A 23,089-nucleotide genomic window follows, 5' to 3' on the forward strand; every position below is an offset into this window, starting at 1 on the left:
CCGTTTTCCGGGTGTCTGTTAAGCTTTCCTATTGACTTGTATTGTATAGTACATATGAAGAGCAAGTTGTGTTCACATAGAAATGCCTCTGTTCATTCTTTTGAACATTTTCTTTGTTAACCCCCTTCAAACCCGGGGGATTTTCCCCTTTTCGTTTTTTCCTCCCCTTCTTCCAAGATCTGTAATTTTTTTTATTTTTCATCAATATAGCCATATGAGGGCTTGTTTTTTGCAGGACAAGTTTTACTTTTGAATAACACGATTTATTCTGCCACATAGTGTACTGAAAAACAGCAAAAAAAATTCCAAATGCAGTGAAATTGTTAAAAAAATAGTGCAATTGCACAATTTTTTTATTTATTTACTGTTTTAACTATTTTGAAAACTGACCTGGCAGTATGATTCCCCAGGTCAATATGAGTTTGTAGATATTTGCAAAAAAAAAAAAAAAAATTAATAGCGCTTTTGTCTCCATTTTCTGAGACTCGTAGCTTTCTCATTTTTCAGGGTCTGGGCCTCAGTGATGGCTTAATTTTGCATCTTGAGCTCGCGTTTTTAATTATGCAATTTTTGCGTAGATGTATTGTTTCCATCGCCTTTTATTGGATTTTAATGCAATGTTGCGGAGACAAAAAGTCCGTAATTTTGGCGTTTGGATTTTTTTCTCTCACTACACTATTGATCAGATTAATTTATTTTATATTTTGATAGATAGTGCAGTTCTGAATGCGGCGATACAAAATATGTGTAATTATTATTATTGTTTTATTTTCAATGGGGCAAAGGGGGTGATTTGAACTTTTAGGTTTTTTTTTTCATTTTTTTTATTACATTTTACTAATCCCCCGGGGGACTTTATGGCTGCAGTGTCAGATCGCTTCTCGTGATCTGATCAATGCTTCAACATCATTCTGATAAGGAGAAATGCTGTGTTCCTGTGAGTGCTGGCACTCTGCCGTCATTCACATTAATCATGGCATGGCAGTGCCAGGGGTCATCATCTGTGCAAACACTGCCATGCCAACCCATTGGCGCCCCGTGACCGCATCACAGGGCCGCCGATGACTGCGTGGAACAGTGTGATCCCCATCGGAGCGCTTTAGATTGCTCTGTCAGAGTTTGACAACGTGATCTAAGTGTTAACAGGCGCGGGTGGATCTCCAATCTACCCGCGCCTGTTAACTGCACATGTCTGCTGATCATATCAAGTGAGCCCACATTAAAAAGACAGACACTGCCAAGTACATACAGGTACGTCCTTGGTCGTGAAGGGGTTAAAATGAAATCTGTATGAAAAAGACGTCAAGTGCACATACCCTAAGACTAAGTTCCCATGAGTTTTAGGTGAGTTTTTCCTATGCAAAAATCACAGTGTTTTACAGTTTCAGCAAAGTGAATTGTCAAAATGTCAACTCATCTTGCAGCGAATATGCGTTTTGTGTATTTTTTCCATAGACTTGAATGTTAGGAGAAAAATACACAGGTAAAAAAATGCATATAAGGTTTTAGTGCGTTTCCTCTAGCGGATATGCACTAAAAATAAAGTAATCCGCACATGACTTTATCAATTTAGCTCAGCCAAGTACCAGGTAATATCAAAAACAAAGTATTTAGAAAAAACGCAATACTAATTCATGAAACAAAAAACACTAAAAAAGTTAAACCAATCGATGTAGAAAATCTGCAACTCATCATGGGAACGAAGTCCAAAGCGCCAACTCATCATTTCTCTAGTTTAGGCTTCATTCAAATGCCTGGAGTTATGAAGTGTACTAACACCGCCATAGAGCCGTAGATTGGGACATTAGATTTGCGGTCAAGCTAGAACTTGTAGATCTTATCAAGTTTGCTAAAATGCAGCTTCATCAAAACAGTCTGAATGAAACCATAATTGGTAGAGTGAAAAAAGCCCCATCATTTCTGATAGAATCTCTTACTGCCGCTTGAGTTTTGTTGTTCAGGCTAAATAAAAGAAAAATAAATTCCATCATTTTCTCCAAACATCCAAATCAAAAACTTACACATCACTTTGTGTGGTGTATATATGATCAAATAAGGATTCAATAGCCATCCACTTTACCGGTATTCTCCCCTGAAAATTAGAGGTGATTGCTATTAAACATTTGTTTTCTTAATTAACACATAATAAAAGAACAGACTTTATAAACTTATCTAAACCCCACCTATTTTCATCAAGGGGAAGGAAAAATATTTAGCTACTTAACTTGTGAATCATTTCCTGCCATCAACATGCCAATATCATAAATTCTATTTTATTTCCATTATTTATTTTATTTTATTATTAAGGAAATTGAAATCTGTAATTAGGGACTTAATATTTTACAACATACAGGTGCATCTCAATAAATTGGAATATCACAAAAAATTTATTATTTCAGTAATTCAATACAAAAAGGGAAACACACCATATTATAGAGTCATTACACACACAGTGATCTATTTCAAGTGTTTATTTCAGTTAGGCCTGTTTCACACGTCAGTGATTCTGGGACGTTTGTGCTTTTTTTTTAAACATACCAGAATCACTGACATACGCAGACCCATTATAATGAATGGGTCTGCTCACACATCAGTGATTTTTCACTGCACGTGTCTCCGTGCGGCGTACCCGCGTGTGCGTGATTGCCGCACGGAGACATGTCCATTTTTTTCTGGCATCACTGATGTCCCACGGACCACGCAGTGGTGTGGTCCGTGAAACACGTGCCAGACAAAAACGTGCTTTTAAAATAAAAATAATTTTTACTCACCCGGCTCCAGCGATGTCCTCTGCAGCCCGTTCTGCCGGCTGCTTCTGAGCCGGCTCATTACTGTCGCGCATATTCATGATGCACGACACAGCCGACCCGGAAGCAGCTGCTGCGGGGGTCAGCGCCGGCCGGATGCTGCACCGCGGGAGCGATCAGCACCATGGAGAGCGGGAGCGCGCACAGGTGAGTTAATCTCTAGGTGCAATCACGGGCCACGGAGAACGGAGCCCGGATTGCACTTAGACAACCCACGTGTGCCGTGATTCACGGCACACGGAGGGACATGTACGTGTTTTACACGCCAGTGAAAAACGTCAGTGTTTTTCACTAACGTGTGAAACGGGCCTTAATGTTGCAGCCAATGAAAACCCAAAAGTCATTATATTATCTCAGAAAATTAGATTCTATAAGACCAACTGAAAAAATTATTTTAAACTCAGAAATGTTGGCCTACTGAAGAGCGTGTACAGTAAATACACTCAATATGGGGTTTAGGTCTGGTGAGTTTGCTGGCTACTCAAGCACAGTGATACTGTTGTTATTAAACCAGGTATTAGTACTTTTGGCAGTGTGGACAGGTGCCAAGTCCTGTTGGGAAATGAAATTTCCATCTCCATAAAGCTTGTTGGCAGAAAAAAGCATGAAGTGCTCTAAAATTTCCTGGTAGATGGCTGCGCTGACTTTGGTCCTGATATAACACAGTGGACCTACCCCAGCAGATGACATGGCTCCCCAAACCATCACTGATTGTGGAAACTTCACACTAGACCTCAAGCAGGTTGGATTGTGGACTCTCTACTCTTCCTTCAGACCTTGATTTCCAAATTAAATTCATCTAAAAACAACACCTTGGACTACAGAGCAACCAGTTCTTTTTCTCCTTGGCCCAGGTAAGATGCTTCTGGCATTGTCTATTGGTCACAAGTGGCTTGACACAAGGAATGCGACACTTGTAGCCCATGTCCTGCATACATCTGTGTGTGGTGGCTCTTGAAGCACTGACTCCAGCAGCAGTCAACTCCTTGTGAATTTCCCCCACATTTTTGAATATCCTTTTCTTAACAATCCTATCAAGGTTGAAGTTCTCCTAGTTGCTTGTGCACCTTTTTCTACCACACTTTTTCCTTCCACTCAACTGTCCATTAATATACTTGGATACAGCACTCTGAACAGCCAGCTTCTTTAGCAATGACCATTTGTGGCTTACCCTCTTTGTGGATTGGGTCAATGACTGCTTTCTGGACATCAGTCAAGTCAGCAGTCTTCTCCATGATTGTGTAGCCTACTGAACCAGACTAAGGGACCATTTTAAACACTCAGGAAGCTTTTGCATGTGTTTTGTGGTAATTATTCTAATTTTCTGAGATGACTTTTGGGTTTTCATTAGCTGTAAGCCATGATCATCAACATTAGCAGAAATAAACAATTGAAATAGATCACTCTGTGTGTAATGACTCTATATAATAAATGCGTTTCCTTTTTTTTATTGAATTACAGAAATAAATTAACTTTTTGATGATATTCTAATTTACTTAGATGCACGTGTATTATGCACTACAGACCGTATTCCATGTTTTGTAAAATTGTAGAATGTAGAACCATATCTTTAGAATAACATGAATTCTAGAATTATAGAGTTATTCAACAATTACAACAGATGAGTAAGGGGAATTCAATAGAATAAATGAATGACTATGTACTAATGTCCTCTTCTTCCACATTTATTAATAACAATAAGTAGATAATCTAGATACATTAAGATAACTAGCATATACAAAGTGATATGAAGAAAAACAGCAAAATGACAAGGATTTCACTCTGAATAACTTTATCTGTTGATCAGGCTATAATTGCATTATCAAGGTGAAACAAATCGGTCTGTAATCATTTTGTGCATAGTCCTGGACTACAATATCTAAAAAGGCTATTTATTTGTATTCCTGGAAAATGAATTATTATAGAAGTGGTAGTGGGAATACCTTGCTTCTCTTTACATACGAATCCTCCTCATAAACATCACGAGATAGACCAAAGTCAGATATTTTCATTTTACGACCTTCTGCCACAAGGACATTTCGAGCTGCCAGATCTCGATGAACAAGCTGAGGAAACAAAAAGGTATTCAGCTATCTATACTATATAAAGTGTAGAAATTTTTTCAATAAATGCAATACATTTAGTTTTCTAACCAGTAAACACAACACCAAATGGTTGCCTTTCCTTACCTACCCTATAGGTATATTCAGGAATGCAAAACAGTTTCTCCTGTCCTTCCTTTCTTTTGTGCCTCATAGGAAAACAAAATAGACAAAACCTTTGACTTCTAAAGAAGCAAAAGCTTTACTTTTACCAACAAGTCTATTCTGCTACAAGAGCACAAGAGACAGTATCTAAACCAGGTATTCACAGTGTGAAGTGCACTTGTGCCTTCATTGTTAGGACCCTACAGGCCACGTGTAGGAGATTCAGAGTGGGGGCCGTACATGTTAGGGCTTCACTTCCACATTCTACCATTTGCTATTTCTAACATTCTTAAAGTCATTTTACCCCTTATGCAAACCACAAGTTTGACAATTGAAAGCAATCTTTACTGCGCCAAAAAGTTGTGTCCTAAAATTGGAAAATTTTGGAGAGGTTTGCCAAGATCTCTCATCTGCACAGAATAGACTGATTGAGGATAACTCTGCAGTCATGTCAAATTACACTGCTACCTGCGAGGAAGGAATCCAATTTTAGGACTGAAGCTCATATCACTTTATACTAGACGGATTACCTTGCTTTTCCTTTTTGAGTTTGACCTCAATGTCATTTGAGCCAGTATGCCCTTTACAATTATCTGGGATTTAATTCAAGTTGCCATATTAATATATATATATATATATATATATATATATATGTATATATATATATATATATATATATATATATATATATATATATATATATATATTAATATGGCAACTTGAATTAAATCCCAGATAATTCATGGATTATGGATTATGCCCTGTTTGTCAGTCACCTGACCAATGCAGCCAATCACTGGCATCCAAAGTGACTTTTGCTAGTAAGCAAAGCTAGTAAATGGCTGCTGTAGTCAGGTGACTCATAGCTGGGACCTTTGCTCACAGCAAAGCCAGTTGGGACTACCAGAATGGTGGCACTGGAGGAAAAGGGTTCTTAATGCATGGTGATTGTTGTTTCTTTATTTTAAACAAGTTTTTCCTATCCATGGGAAAATTTTGTGAACTTCCAGGAAACCACTTATTATCTACATAATCCAAATGTAAAGTTATTGATGTAGTCTCATCAGATTCATAAAATAACATTTACTATTACTCTAGGAGGCATAAGGGTACTTTTGATCTTTGGTTCACAGAAGATATGGATGTGGGATATAGAATAAAAGAAAGTGTGAAAGTGTGTCTTGTAAGGAACACACTGTGGCCTTGATCGTACACCAGTCTTCATCAATTTGACGCATATTTCAGCTGCCATGTGCCACCACAAGACATTTTTGTGGAGTTCAATATGAATTTGTTGGGTGAGGTCAGCCATACCCCTCCTGGTGGAGCTTTACACACTTTTTAAAAAATAAGCAAAAGTTGCCGGGACTGGCAGAAAAATACTGAATGCCGCAAAATGTTTGTGGAAATACAAGTTACGCAAAACGTTTGTAACATTTAAGAGTTTAAAACCAGAAAACGGGCATAAATGGCTTAATGTCTCAAACAATGTATATTTTTAATAATTTTCTGCTAGAAAATGTCAAAATTCTAAAAAAGGAACAAGTTCACATAATATATAATAGAATGGCATACCTTCATTTCTGCCAAATATTGCATTCCTCTAGATATTTGCCATGCAAAGGAAATCAGGTCTCCCATTGTCAGGGCTCTTTCATCGGGATTTTCCAAATAGCTAGAGTTGCGATTTGAGTCACCACCTATAGAACTTGGTCCTACTTTTCGACTTTCCCTTAGAAAGCTACGTAAAGAACCATACTTTGCATATTCTACTATGAGATAAAGGGGGCCTGAATCAAACACAGGGAAAAAAACAAGTAAATAAAAGAGAAGACATAACGGCCAAAAACTAAATGAGATAGTTATACAAGGTATCATCTGCCTATTTGCTTCTGCCGTAAAAATTCAGTTTATGTTTAACATTCCTAAGTTTTTTATATGAGCACCATATAACTAAGTCTGCTGAGGGGTAAAAATGTTCAGAATAGTAATAGTTTGTTAGAACCATATGAGAACATATATTATAATACTGAAATATACAACTTTAGAGGGATATATATATGATGGGATGTACTTACCATCTTGTGTACAAGCCCCATACAACTTGATAACATGTGGATGATTAACCTGCTTTAAGAGGTTAAATTCAGAAAGAAGATCCCGTAATTCACTCTGGGAGGCACTTTCTGTGAAAAGAGATGAGGGCCAGATTTAGTTTGAACTTCTTTTTACATTCTTTTTTTGGATGAGCAGGGTTGCCTTTTTTCCCTTTAAATATTGTATCTTCTATAATTGTTACTTGTTTGTATATGTTTATGTATATGATATGTATATGAGCCTCCTGAATTGTAAAGCGCTGCGGAAAATGTTGGCGCTATAGAAATAAAGATTATTATTATTATTATTATTAATAATAATTCTCTCCGGCTTTAATTAAAGAAAAAAAAAGTGTGGCAAGATAGGACTACCTGATCCAAATTTACCATGTGGACATCTCTAGACTTCAATAGTCAAAGTCCCTGCCATAGAAGGAAACCTTGACAGCACTCTAATGTCAAAAGTGCTCCCATGATTGGATAGTGGATTCCGCTTAGATCAAGGCATGATAAAATCCAAAATTCACAATCTTTTTTTCTATCTAAAAATCGGACATCAGAGAAGAGTTAAGAGACCTTCAAACACTTCAGAAGAGTGTCCCGAATTTGCTGAAATCGGTTGAAAGGTTAACATATACAGTGCCTTGTGAAAGTATCAGCCCCCTTGAATTTTTCAACCTTTTCCCACATTTCAGGCTTTAAACATAAAAGATAAAATTTTTAATGTTATGGTGAAGAATCAACAACAACAACAAACAACAACAAGTGGGACACAATTGTGAAGATGAACGAAATGTGTTGCTCATTTTAAACTTTTTAAAAAAATAAATAACTGAAAATTGGGGTGTGCAATATTATTCGTCCCCTTTAAGTTAATACTTTGTAGCGCCACCTTTTGCTGCAATTGCAGCTGCAAGTCGCTTGGGCATGTCTCTCTCAGTTTTGCACATCAAGAAACTGAACTTCTTGCCCATTCTTCCTCTGCAAATAGCTTGAGCTGAGTGAGGTTGAATGGAGAGCATTTGTGAATAGCAGTTTTCAGCTCTTTCCACAGATTCTTGATTGGATTCAGGTCTAGCGTTTGACCTGGCCATTCTAACACCTGGATACGTTTATTTGTGAACCATTCCATGGTAGATTTTGCTTTATGTTTGGGATCATTGTCTTGTTGGAAGACAAATCTCCATCCCAGTCTCAGGTCTTTTGCAGACTCCAACAGGTTTTCTTCAAGAATGGTCCTGTAGTTGGCTCCATCCATCTTCCCATCAATTTTAACCATCTTCCCTGTCCCTGCTGAAGAAAAGCAGGCACAAACCATGATGCTGCCACTGCCATGTTTGACAGTGGGAATGGTGTAATCAGGGTGATGAGCTGTGTTGCTTTTATGCCAAACTTATTGTTTGCCATTGTGCCCAAATAGTTCGATTTTGGTTTCATCTGACCAGAGCACCTTCTTCCACATGTTTGGTGTGTCTCCCAGGTGGCTTGTGGCAAACTTTAAACGACACTTTTTATGGATATCTTTGAGAAATGGCTTTCTCCTTTCCACACTTTCATAAAGGCCAGATTTGTGCAGTGTACGACTAATTGTTGTCCTATGGACACTCTCCCACCTCAGCTGTAGATCTCTGCAGTTCATTGAGAGTGATCATGGGCCTCTTGGCTGGATCTCTGATCAGTCTTCTCCTTGTTTGAGATTAAATTTTTGATGGACGGTCGGGTCTTGGTAGATTTGCAGTGGTATGATGCTCCTTCCATTTCAATATGATCACTTGCACAGTGCTTTTGGGATGTTTAAAGTTTTGGAAATCGTTTTGTAACCAAATCCTTCTTTAAACTTCTCCACAACAGTATCACAGACCTGCCTGTTGTGTACCTTGGTCTTCATGATGCTATAGGCACTTTAAACAGAACACTGAGACTCTCACAGAGCAGGTGCATTTATACGAGACTTGATTACACACAGGTGGCTTATATTTATCATCATCAGTCATTTAGGACAACATTGGATCATTCAGAGATCCTCAATGAACTTCTGGAGTGAGTTTGCTGCACTGAAAGTAAAGGGAATGAATAATATTGCACGCCCCACTTTTCAGCTATTTATTTTTTACAAAAGTTTAAAATAAGCAATAAATTTCGTTCATCTTCACAATTGTGTCCCACTTGTGGTTGATTCTTCACCATAACATTAACATTTTTATCTTTATGTTTGAAGCCTGAAATGTGGGAAAGGGTTGAAAAATTCAAGGGGGCCGAATACTTTCGCAAGGCACTGTACCAGTAACCACCCTTAGAATAGATGGGGAGGGTGGCTCTAGGGCAACGCAAGTATTGATAATGTAATGGCAGTCATTTAAAGAGAGTTTCCCAAGAACTAAGTTCCCTTTAATCAATAGATCTTGGATAATAAGCGCCACAATTGGATGTGTTTAAAAAATGTTCCTGTGCGGAGATAATCTTATATATGTGTCCCTGTTATGTACTGCGTAATGGCCAGTACAGGAACTTGTTCTGATCATACCACAGCTCCTGGATAGGGGTAGGAAATAAAACATGTATACAGACATTATTCCATAAGATTGAAAATAATTCATTTTTTAGGTAATTTTTTTTTTTAAAAACAAGCAGGGAAATGTTTTACCTCACAAAAAGAATCATCTATGATCTCGTGCTGTAATGTCTTTATGCTCTTTTGTGTCCTCCCCTTTCCAGGAGCTGTGGTATGATCAGACCATGTTCCCTGTACGGTCAGACATGGCCATTACACAGCACATATCAGTGGAACATTTATAAGAATATCTCTGCACAGGAACATTATTTTTAAACACATCCAATTGTGGAAATTATTATTACTCCAAGATCTATTGACTAAAATGAACTTTGTTTGTGGAAAAACCCCTTTAACAACTAATTATGTAACTGAATTATTGTACATTTTAATGTTATTTTTCTTTATTAATATTCACATCAATACAGGTTACAGTTTTTAAGCAGCCTCAATAGTGTCAACTTGAGTAGACTTCAAGCTTAGCAGGTCATCACAGCTACTTGGCATCATGGCTATCATTGTATCACTGACTGTCACAAATAGAGCTCTGCTGCCCCCAATCATCAGGGCAATTATGCCTTTGACTGACAATTAATGTACAAGATGGCGGCTGTTTCCATATGCCGATTATTTTAGAGCTCACAGTGAGGGTGTTGTAACGCAAGAAACTACTAGTTGCCACCACCAATCACTTATACAGTCGACTGGACATCATTAACAGTAACCAATGGCTTGAGGGAAGCATATATAGAGTAGGAGGAGTGAAGCTATTACATTTTATATATTTGATTTGAAAAGAAGGCAATGTTTATAAAAATATACAAGACATGTTACAAATGAGAAAAAACAATAGAGCATACACAATTATATAAACATAAGGGAATAACAAAAGAAAATTACTAAACCTGGGTCACAGAAATGACTCAGGTCTATGGAAGAACTCCAATGAAATATGAAACAATCCTGCACGGCAATGTATTTTCCTGTCATTGAACAAGGATCCTAATTTAGCATTTCCTTTTAATAATACAAGTTACACCCACACACCTCCCCTCTGGGGACTCATAACAGGGTTGGTCATAGGATGTGGATTCAGTCTCCACAACATTAGGAGATCCCCAACTTTCAGGATATCTTTGCCCCTGGAGGTCCCAGGCTAGAGATTTCATGGTCATGTTTTTTATCATGATTTTACCTTTCTATAGATATGAAACATGGCATGGATTGCATTATCCAACTGGCCAATATTGATTTGGAACTGATGCTCAGGTTGCACAATTATGAAAAAATATTCATACTCTTCCTCTTGTCATTACGTTGCTGAGAATGTACCTCCGATAAATATCGGATCGATATAAACCTCAATATTCATCATTAATTTCTGATGCCCAAAAGTCTGGGAAAATCTTTTTAAACTCATCAGAGCTGACTTCAAAGATAACAGAAGTGATGCTCTCTAAGCTCTGTATATACAGATCTCAGTCTTCATGTGTGGACTAATACATCTACTGGATACCAATTACCTTTCCACCCCAGGAGGTCTTACTTCAATGGAGCTTCAAGTGTCAACTCTCTTTCTTCCCCAGTTATAATTCATCCCATATGATCAATGTGAGATGGATATCTTTCCTATTCAGAGATGTCTTATGGATTTTGCAATTTCTCTGTGACACTTACCAATATCAATATTGTACAAACTTTGTCACAAAATTCCTGATACAATAGGAAAAAATATTTGATGTGGAAACTGATTAAGTTATTGTTTTATGTACAAAAAAAAAGACAATTTTCTTTTCTTACCTTTTAACATTTTGACAGCCACTGTAGTGTAACCAGCTTTCCCTTTCAACCGAAATGCTGTGGCCTTAACTACTTTACCAAACTCTCCTTCACCAAGAGTTTTACCCAGAACCAAGTTTTTCCTTGGAAATTCCCATTTTGGATCCTCCTTTAGATGAAAAAAGAAGATAAAGAAAATAAATTTGGAAATTGTTTAGGTTTCTTAAATACATTAATGCCTATTCATAAAGCAGCAAAAGAACATTAAGATAGAATAGAAAGATTTCAGTATCCTCTTTCATCCCTTAACTGAACTTTATGGACATGTCTTTTTTTCAACCTCAATATCTATGTAAATAAATATACCAGTATATTTTGCAATAAAAATATATTTTAACAGCTGACTTCCAGATTTGCTGGAAGTCCTCCAAAAGGTACATTCAAAATACTATAATCAAAATTTTACATTTGATCCTTTTATTGAGGACTCACTCACACTTCAGTTGTTTGGTCAGTCTTTCATCAATATTTAAAAATCCAAACCAGAAGTGGCTCCAAAACACAGAGCCGGCCAATTTTGTTTAACATACTGCGTTTTTACGCGCGTTTATTTTGCGTTTTTGCTGCAGAAATTTCTGTAGAAAATGGTTGTAATCTTTCTGCAGACATTCCCCAGCAAAACCTATGGAAAAAAATAGCTATGCGCACACTGCGTTTTTTTCTCAAGAACATTCTTTCTGCAGAATTTCTTGAGAAAAAGAATGATCATGTCACTTCTTTTCTACAGGTACCTGCGTTTTTTCCCATAGATAATGGTAAAAAAACGCAGGGACCAACCCGCAGGAAAAAACGCACCAAAAATGCATAAAAAACGCACAAAACCGTGGTAAAAACACATGCGGTTTTCGGTGCGTTAATGATGCGGTTTTTTACCGCAAGTGCGCTAATCTTTCAGACTCAAGAAATTTCTTGAGAAAAATCCTTTTTATAGTGTGAACAGAGCCCAACTATAGTTTTTTTTCACATAGGTTCCACTCCTTATTTTTGCTTAAAAACACTGGTGAAACACTGACCAAAAAAACTGACCTGTGAATGAGGATTAGGCTAGGGCCCCACTTTGCGTTCTCCTATTTGCAGTTCAGAACGCACGTTTTGGGCTTAATTGATTTGACCAAAGTTGCCTTTTTCAGAAATTTAGCGCTGAAAACACACGCGTATGTACCGCGTTTTAGATGCGTTTTCAGCGCTTTTTACCTGCTTTTCCACCTGCGTTTTGATAGATGCGTTTTGAACATCTAGACACTGATAAATAAAGTTTAAATAGTCAAACTCAATGAAAAAATTGGAAAAAAGAAACAAATCTATATTTTTGTGAAAAATAATGGAAATAAATTATTTTAATGAAATTATAGCGGTAATATGATATTTAATGGAAAAATAGCAACAATTTAATACATTTCTTATTTTTAATTGTCGGACTATGTGTGTGTGTAAAGGGACATATGAAATCATTATTTTGATGTCCAAAACGCATGTTTTCTGCACTGAAAAAGCAGGTAAAACGCTGGAATTTGCAGGAATCTTGGTTTTTGCCATTTCTCATTGACTTCAATGTTAGCAAAACGAACCCAAAATGGCAAAAACAACTGACATGCTGCTTCTTTGAACACATGGTTTTTGCCACAAAATATGCAAATTAAACGCAGCGTTTAGAAATGCAAAGTGGGGTCAGGAAATCCACTTTTTCCATAGACTTTGCTGGTAAATCAAAACGCATGCCTTTTGGCATGAAAAAGGTGCTTCTCAAAACGGACCTATAAAGCACCTAAAACGCAGGTGGAAACGCAAAGTGGGGCCCTAGCCTTATAAAGGATTTCTTTTGATTAGCATATGACCCCAGTCTGCACACATGGATCCACACCAATAATTCCATCATCCTGCTGGCCAGGTCTACTACCAATCACCTCTGTTGCTCTTCCATGCTTGTCAGATTCTAATCGCTGCAGTCAATCAGTAGGCACTGTGGTGATTCATTGGTGCATTTGCCACTGTGGCAACTGTTTTGTGGCAGTGATCAAACACTGAGTAGTCCAGAAAAAAAAGGAAAGACTAGCTGGTAGGGATCCAGTGAGATGGATGTGCAGGTCAGAGAAAATTAATAAATCCTTTGTACTATTCTGAGGTGTACTTAGAAATTATGAAACCAAATAACCAAAGTCCAAATTGGTCCACCACCCCCAAATATATATTGGATGGAATAGGTTCGGAAACTGTGCATATATGTAGTCACAAAAAGGCATGCTGCCCAACTTTTCCAGATAGGTAGAGAGATATGTATTGTGACAGAAACACATAGTGTTCTCACCCACTAAGATACAACCTTCATGGCTCCCATACATAACTCCTTCACACAATTCTCTAATAGTCCCCCCAACACACACACGAGCGCACACACGCACACACACACACACACACACACACACACACACACACACACACACACACACACACTATGATGCTCCCAATGTCCTTTCCTCCAACACATACACTTTATTATCACTAAGCCCTAAAAGTCCTCCCCCAAAATACACACATAGTATCATGCCTCAAAAGCCTCCCCAACACAAACACAGTATGATGTCCCAAGGCTCCTCCTCAAAATACATACAATATAATTCCTTTAATGTCCTCCTGCAACACACTGTATGATGTCCCCACAGTTCCCTCCCTTACACACAGTATCAATAAATTAAAGAGGAGAGAAGATGAAAAAGAATAAAATAGTATTACAATGGTTATTCCCAGAACAAAAGGTTGTAGATAGAGGATAAACTACTGATCACTGAGCTAAGACTGCTGACTTACGGTCTCAAGAATTGGTCTCTGAATCCCAAGGAACCCCAGTCTTTAATGAAGTGGAGATGTGCATGCTCAACTTTTTATCCTTTTTTTCTGAGAATAACCCTTTAAACAGGTGTAGTGCCCCTAAAGCCATCAGGGAGCTACAAGGTACTGCATCCCCACCAGGATGCAGGGCCTAACCCCTAGGGACCCAGAAGACCAGTGCCAGTAACAGCCAAACACTCCAGATAATCCCTGTTTTTCCCTAATTCCCTCATAGATTGGTACCTAGCTAGGGTAGGACCAATGGATGGCCACCTAGAGGTGGAGACAATCCAGTCCACTAGACGACAAGGTGGGAGGGGCAGACAGTGGATGGACAGTCAGTGAGTCAGTGACAGGGAGAGAGGAAGGACTGCCAAGAGTGAACAGTGACCTGAGGGCCCAGGTGGTTGGTTGCTGGTGGAGTACGGTGGAGTACTCCTGGAACCACGCACCAGCGGTGTACAGAATCCTAGGTCAGGCAAACGCTCCAGGCAGACCTGATAAAATCTGCACAATAGGGGAGCATCAAGGACTTCACTGACCTTGAAGTTCGGGACACAGTAACAAAAAGGGAAAACCGGGGACAAGACCAGAGACTCCAACCCACAGGGTTCACGCTACCGTCATACGGACTACCGTTAAGAGACTACCAGGAGGGGACCCCCAGCCGCTCCAAGCCAAGGGGACCCACCAACCAAAAACAGGTGCAGGGGAAAGAAGCCACCAGGTCACTAAACCGGCACTGGGACTAAGGGGACCTGAGGTTGAGACCAGCTGGCCTCGGGTGACTAGTTTCCAGTGAGTAAAGGAACCAGTTACACTGCAACCCCTTGTGTGGCCTACCTTCTTTCAACAGCCATCCACATCACCTATCCTCTGGGGCCTTACCCTGCTTGCGGAGGGCCTAACACCCAAGCTGCCACTACCACCAGACCCAGTAGCAAGAACTGTGTAGTGGCGGCTCCATCCACATAGCCGCAACCCGCAAGTGGCGTCATGTATAAACATTTATTTAAACTCCCATGTAAATATAACCCCTTTTAAAAGGCACCCAAGGCACGGAACTGGGCAACGGCCACCAAAGTGACATTCCCCAGCTATATATCGCCCGGGACAGAGTACCCCATAACCCTGGGTGACACACAGGCCATGCATGATTAAAAATGATTAACTCTGGAGGCTATGAAACCTACTGGTATTTTAAATGTATCCACTGAGACTTGATTCTCCATTGAATCTAGAGATGGTCGCCGGGCATTTGTTGAGGAGTAACTGATTGGGTAAGACTGGGCTGGTCGGCGGAAGGTCATCTCAGCAGAAGCTATCGGAGGTTTTGGTGAGTTTTTGTGATATCGGTGAATAAAGTATGAGGACAACAGCACAGAGACGATAAAGGACAGGAATACTCCACAAGCGATAACAGTCTTGCAAGCATCATCACACAACTGAACTGTAAAAGAAAGTGCATATATTCATAAATTAATTTTCCATGGTTCTTTTTTAATCACATATTTATAGTAATAAAACGATTTATCAGTAATTTTATAGGTCTGTTCATGCACACTGAGCCAGGAAGCAATGCTGGCAAATTCCAGCTGTAATGCTATGTAGAATGCAGCTCTGTACTAAAACTAAGTGTGCAATTTAAGATCATTACTGCACAAGTTACTCAACATTTATACATATTTCTAATTGTCTGAACATTTAGTGCACATTTCTTACCCTCTTCAATATCCTTTTCACAGTAGCATTTTTCAGAGAGGATGCAGTAACAGGTGCCATGACCTGCTTTTATTCCAGGAGCTCCGGGGTCGTGTCCACCTATGATTGCTAACTCTGAATCCCAAAGAGAAACAAAACCCTCAAGTTAGACAGGTAAATTCGATTTTCTGTATAAGGCATATGGTTGATAATAGAAGGAGACATGACTGAACCGTGAAGGTCAAATCTTAATCAGGTAATTTATGGCAAAGAATAAGTGAACATAAGTCAAAAAGTGGACATTTTAGTCCAATAAAAACACTGTAAATCGTAATGTCTAGAGTTGCAGCTAGAGATGAGTGGACTGCTGCGTGCAACCTCAGTCATCGTCCCAGTCAGAACTCTCCGGCCATGGACAGGAGCTGTATGAATGCCCTGATGTTTTGGATTCCCTGGCATGGCATTTGAATCACCAGCCTGGCATGACGTCAACTGTATAGTGTGTGGTGCATAAGAAACTTTTCACCTGCCCTGCTAGTCATAAGCCAAGCCTGGGATCATGGAAGGTAAGAAAATTCGTGCAGCACCCATCCACAGCCAGAGAGTACTGACTTTAACCATGGATGTTGGTTGTGCGAAGTGATCCACTCATCTCTAGTTGCAAACCGTTTTAGCAGACCACCAAAGGTCTGTTCTAGATGCTTCAGATTTATATTACGGCTGAAATATCCTTAGCTTGCCACTAATTTATTTCAATTGCAAAGCAGGAGGTACGGGTCCTACTGCCCCATGATATCACCCTTGAAAGGGAAGTTTTTGATCTCCTGAGAAGGCCCATGCAATGTTAATGAGTAATATTACAATTTATGGCAACATATCATGAATCCAGATGCCATATGCTTTTTAAAGAATTGTCCAATATGATGGTCAGATCAGATATGATGTTTAATCTGAATGGCTGTGTTCGGCACAAGCATCCTTCTCTCTCTCTGATAGGGTCCGTGTGACTTTCAAACGACGGATTTATTCCTGTATGGAGGTGGGCAGAAACAGTAGACTAAGATTTTAATGGTGCTGGCAGCAGAGGTCAGTCTAGCCTATACAATAAATTAGTTGGGCACAACTAATAAAATGAACCAGCATTTCTCTGCCTGCTTCATTTACAACCTGAAAAGGAACCGCCATGACATAAGAGAGGAGAGTGTTTAGCAAGCACTTTAACAAATTATTAAATGTGCAGTTTACTATAGTATCAAATTGGTAGAAAACTAATGTGTGTAAAGTAATAAATAACGCACTTGTACAATCCTGGGGACAGATTTTAGGGTCTTTTCTTTCCACAGCATCACAAATTCCGTCGGGGCATGTAAGGATACTTGGTGTACAAGTAGAATAGTTTTTAGTGATCCCTTTAAAATGAACAAAGACAAATATTAATGTAGCACACACAATCCCTCCTCGCTAGGATCAACCATCCTAAGCCGTCTATATGAGTAAAAAGGTCAAAGGAAGCTCAATAAAATGGCATGATACCTGCGAGCCAGTGTTTTATTCCAGAGAAATCTACATTTTTCTTATGTCGCGGGCGGAGGAGGGGACGCTGCGCTCTCCCTCTGCTCGGGTCTGGCTGCCGCTGCTGCTGCGGCCTCTGCTGCTCGGTGGCTCGAGCGATGTGCCGGATCCCGGGGACTCGAGCGGCGCTCCTCGCCCGTGAGTGAAAAGGGGGATTGGTTTTGGGGATTTATTGTCCGTGACGCCACCCACGGTTGTGGTGATTGTGTGGACACCACTGCTGCTCTGTATGGGGATCCCGGAAGCGGTGACAGGGAGCAGCTTTGTTGTTATTTCTCCCCTCCGTGGGTAGGAAATTGATTGTCCCGGGGCCCAGTGATGGGGTAGGGATGGATGGCAGGCCGGGTGCGGGGCCTGATGAGGTGCAGGGTCGCGGGGGCAGCGCTGTGCCGTACGGCACGGTGGTACTCACTCAGCCTGAGACGTTGACACAGTTCTCGGTAAAACACACGGTTGGAAAGACGGTTCCCACGGACGGCTGCTGTTGCTTTTCCCCGGTAGTTAACGGTGACTGTCTCTTTCCCTGCACCTTGTGTAATGTTGGTAGCGATGGACTCCCACCGGTAACCCGCTCCCCGACTTGGATATGGGCCGGAGGAGCCCCTCTTTGCCCGCAGGCGCTGGCCCTGAGAAACTGGTGCCTTGGCGGTGGCGGTGTCTCTCTCATACGGTTGGACTGTTGCCTTCAATCGGGACTTAGTTGTTTAGAGACCCGGGGGTCCCCTTCACTGACGGATTTGGCAAATTCACGGTGACTCCTAGCCTTGCCGGGATCCGAAAGGCCCCTGCCAATGGTGTTGGCTTCTCCTTGTGTACCGGTCCGGTACCGCCGGTCCACCACCCGTCCACGGTCCTCACGGCAACTCCGATAGGCCACTCCTGCAGACGATCACCGCCGTGTGCCAACCTTGCTGTCTCAGTCCGGGGCACACACCCGGACTCACTTCAGGCTGCTCTTTTACTACTTTCCTAGCTTCACTCCCACTCCCCTCACTTGCTCCTCTACCACTCAACTCTAACTTCATCTGCCTGGTTTTCCCGCCTCCAGGACTGTGAACTCCTCGGTGGGCGGAGCCAACCACCTGGCCCACCCCTTGGTGTGGACATCAGCCCCTGGAGGAAGGCAACAAGGATTTTGGTTTAGCTTAGGTGTACCTAACCGGGGTGTAGGGTGTGGTGATGTCATTACCTGTGACCCCTGGCTGGTCCAGGGCGTCACACTTACACTGAACAAAAATATAAAAGCAAAAAAGCAACACTTTTATTTTTGCTTTCATTTTTCCTTTTTCTCTCAAATATTGTTCACAAATTTGTGTCTGTTAGTGAGCATTTTTCCTTTGCCGAGATAATCCATCCACCTCACTGGTGTTGCATATCAAGATGCTGAAAAGAAAGTATAATTATTGCACAGGTGTGCATTAGGCTGACAACAATAAAAGGTCACTCTAAAATGTGCAGTTTTACAGTATTGGAGGGTCCTAGGTGGTCAGAAAACCAGTCGGCACCTAGTGTGACCACCCTTTGCCTCCAACAGTGCAATACATCTGTTTCGCATAGAGTTGATCAGGTTGTTGGTCCACTTTTCTTCAATGCCTGTGTGAAGTTGCTTAATTTTGGCAAGATCTTGGACACGCTGTCATACACGCTGATCCAGAGCATGGCAAACACGCTCAATGGGTGACATGTCCAGTGAGCGTGTTGGCCATGCAAGAACTAGGATGTTTTCAGTTTCCAGAAATTGTATACAGATCCTTGCATGATGGGGCCATGCATGATCATGCTGTAACATGAGGGTATGGTCGTGATTGAATGGCACAACAGAATCTCGTCACGCTATCTCTGTGCATTCAAAATGGTATTAATAAAATGCACTTGTGTTTGTTGTGCATAACATACACCTGCTCATACCACAATCTTACCGTCAACATGGGTAACTCGATTCACAACGCTAACATCAGCAAACCACTCACCCACACGACACCATACACACAGTCTCCCATCTTCCCTGTATAGTGAAAAACAGGATTCATCCATGAAGAGAACACACCTGCAAAGTGCCAGTCACCATCAACTGTGAGCATTTGCCCACTGAAATGAATTACAATGACAAACTACAGTCAGGTGGAGACTCCATTGAGGCTGACGAGCAGCAGATGAGCTTCCCGGAGATGGGTTCTGACAGTTTATGCAGAAATATTTTGGTTATGCAAACCAGCTGTCCGGGTGGCTGGTCTCAGACGTCTTGGAGGTGAAGATGCTATATTCCAACATGGTCTGTAGTTCTGAGGCCGGTTGGATATACTGCCAAGTTCTCTGCAATGTCTCTGGAGATGGCTTATGGTAGAGAAATAAATATAAAATTCACGGGCAACAGCTCTGGTGGACATTCCTGCAGTCAGTATGCCAATTGCACGCTCCCTTAAAATATTCAACATCCGTAGCATTGTGCTGTGTGATAAAACTGCACATTTTAAAGTGGCCTTTTGTTATGGACAGCCTAAGGCACACCTGTGTAATAATCATGCTGTCTAATCAGCATCTTGATATGCCACACCTGTGAGGTGGATGGATGGGGCAGCACCGTGGCTCAGTGGTTAGCACTGCAGTCTTGCAGCTCTTGGGTCCTGGGTTCAAATCACACCAAGGACAACTTATGCAAGGAGCGTTTGCGGGAAGGTTCTCCGGTTCCTCCCACACTTCAAAGACATACAGATAGGGAGCCCCAATGGGCACAGTATTGCTGATGTATGTAAAATGCTGTGGAATTAATAGCGCTATGTAAGTGAATAAATATTATCTCGGCAAAGACGAAGTGCTCTCTAACACAGATTTAGACAAATTTGTGAACAGTATATCAGAGAAAAAGGCTTTTTGTGTACTTCGAAAAAGTGTTAGATTTCACCTCATGAAAAATGGGAGCAAAAACAAAAGTGCTCCATTTATATTATTGTTCATTGCATATATACACCATGTGCAGAATTATTAGACAAATTGTATTTTAGAGGATTTTTTTATTATTGATCAACAACTATGTTCTCAATCAACCAGAAAGACTCAAATATCAAAGCTTAATATTTTTGGAAGTTGGAGTGTGGTGTTTTTTTAAAATTTGCCTATCTTAGGAGGATATCTGTTTATGCAGGTACCTAGTACTGTGCAGAATTATTAGACAACTTAATAAAAACCACATATATTCCCATCTCACTTGTTTATTTTCACCAGGTAAACCAATAGAACTGCACAAAATTTAGAAAAACATTTCTGACATGCAAAAAGAAAACTCCTAAAACGAAGTTAAAAAAAACAAACAAACCCCCCAAAAATTAGTGACCAATATAGCCACCTTTCTTTATGATGACACTCAACAGCCTACCATCCATAGATTCTGTCAGTTGCTTGATCGGTTTACGATCAACATTGCGTGCAGCAGCCACCACAGTCTCCCAGACACTGTTCCGAGAGGTGTACTGTTTTCCCTCCCTGTAGATCTCACATTTTATGAGGGACCACAGGTTCTCTATGGGGTTCAGATCAGGTGAACAAGCAGACCCTGTCATTATTTTTTCATCTTTTAAACCTTTATTGGCCCGCCACGCTGTGGAGTAGTTGTATGCATGTGATGGAGCATTGTCCTGCATAAAAATCATGTTTTTCTTGAACGATACTGACTTCTTCCAATACCACTGCTTGAAGAAGTTGTCTTCCAGAAACTGGCAGTAGGTCTGGGAGTTGAGCTTCACTTCATCCTCAACCCGAAAAGGTCCCACAAGTTCATCTTTGATGATACCAGCCCATACCAGTACCCCGCCTCCACCTTGCTGGCGTCAGAGTCAGAGTGGAGCTCTCTGCCCTTTACTGATCCAGCCTCTGGCCCATCCATCTGGCCCATCAAGAGTTACTCTCATTTCATCAGTCCATAAAACCTTTGAAAAATCAGTCTTAAGATATTTCTTGGCCCAGTCTTGACGTTTTATCTTCTGTTTCTTGTTCAAAGGTGGTCGTTTTACAGCCTTCCTTACCTTGACCATGTTCCCGAGTATGGCACAACTTGTGCCTTTTGATACTCAAGTAATGTTGCAGCTCTGAAATATGGCCAAACTGGTAGTAAATGGCATCTTGGCAGCTTCATGCTTAATTTTCTTCAATTCATGGGCAGTTATTTTGCGCCTTTTTTGCCCAACACGCTTCTTGCGACCCTGTTGGCTATTTGCCATAAAATGCTTGATTGTTCTGTGATTACGCTTCAAAAGTTTGGCAATTTCAAAACTTCTGTATCCCTCTGCAAGACATCTCACAATTTTGGACTTTTCAGAGCCCGTCAAATCTCTCTTCTGATCCATTTTGTCAAAGGAAAGGAAGAGCCTAATAATTAAGCACACCTTATATAGGGTGTTGATGTCATTACACCACACCCCTCCTCATTACAGAGATGCAAATCACCTGATTTACTTAATTGGTAGTTGGCTCTCAAGCCTATACAGCTTAGAGTAGGACAACATGTATAAAATGTATCATGTGATCAAAATACTCATTTCCTAATAATTCTGCACACAGTGTAAGTGAGCTGTTCCAGGCTATGGGCTGAACGCTGATTTGCAAAGCTATCTCCAGAGTTTATTATAAATAGAAGGAGCTGTTACCAGTGTGATATGTGATAGCCGCTCTCTGCTCTCCTGACATCACTGCAGAGCTGTGTGTGATTATAACAAACATCTGCAGGTTCCTCTCAGGGCTTCAGCTTCCATCTCACAGGAAGCCAGGTTGTAATATTTACAGCAAGATGGAATTGCAGCTGTATATTGCTCAGGCCAAAAGACTACTACTACTCCAGCAGGATACAGCTAAACCCCCACTAAGTGGAGGCAACACAGGTGCAGGTGGAGCCATTCACACTCACTTCGAAATATGGAGGAGGTGATGGCTGGATGGTAAAACTGCACACTGGTGGCTTGCATAGAGCACTGTTCACACTAGCAGACGCACAGTCACAAACCCGCAGCCTATTAGGTGACGCCCATACTATTAGATCAGGCGGACTGCCAAGCCGTACCCCCACTGCGCGCTACGTAGGGACAGAAACTCTGATAGCAAGGCCTAACAAAAAGGGGCGTGGCTGTATCCTGTACAAAAAAGTTTTTGAGGTTTTTTGTTAGCGTTATGGCCATAAGACGTAAGCCTACAACCCTCGTCACGGGAACCTCATGCTTGTAGGTCCCTACACTATATATAATATAAAAAAGCAAAAAAGAAAATATCATTACTTACAGCAAGATGGAATTGCAGCTGTATATTGCTCAAAGTAGCGCGCAGTGGGGGTACGGCTTGGCAGCCCGCCTGATCTAATAGTATGGGCGTCACCTAATAGGCTGCGGGTTTGTGACTGTGCGTCTGCTAGTGTGAACAGTGCTCTATGCAAGCCACCAGTGTGCAGTTTTACCATCCAGCCATCACCTCCTCCATATTTGGAAGTGAGTGTGAATAGCTCCACCT

General features: G+C 40.7%; 1 protein-coding gene across 2 annotated transcripts in view; it reads right to left on the bottom strand.

Annotated features, from left to right (window-relative positions):
* Window positions 1-23,089, bottom strand: part of RET (ret proto-oncogene) — a 168,311-nt gene that overhangs the window by 14,340 nt on the left and 130,882 nt on the right. For both annotated transcript variants that reach the window (XM_075349037.1, XM_075349038.1), the window contains exons 9-16: window positions 17,326-17,436; window positions 16,049-16,162; window positions 15,520-15,776; window positions 11,462-11,609; window positions 7,093-7,200; window positions 6,590-6,804; window positions 4,751-4,873; window positions 2,022-2,092 (exon numbers count right to left, since the gene is read on the bottom strand). In XM_075349037.1, coding sequence (XP_075205152.1) covers window positions 2,022-2,092; window positions 4,751-4,873; window positions 6,590-6,804; window positions 7,093-7,200; window positions 11,462-11,609; window positions 15,520-15,776; window positions 16,049-16,162; window positions 17,326-17,436 — 1,147 coding nt within the window. The remainder of the gene's footprint in view (window positions 1-2,021; window positions 2,093-4,750; window positions 4,874-6,589; window positions 6,805-7,092; window positions 7,201-11,461; window positions 11,610-15,519; window positions 15,777-16,048; window positions 16,163-17,325; window positions 17,437-23,089) is intronic.

Source organism: Anomaloglossus baeobatrachus, chromosome 5 (assembly GCF_048569485.1).
Source record: "Anomaloglossus baeobatrachus isolate aAnoBae1 chromosome 5, aAnoBae1.hap1, whole genome shotgun sequence".
Taxonomy (NCBI): domain Eukaryota; kingdom Metazoa; phylum Chordata; class Amphibia; order Anura; family Aromobatidae; genus Anomaloglossus; species Anomaloglossus baeobatrachus.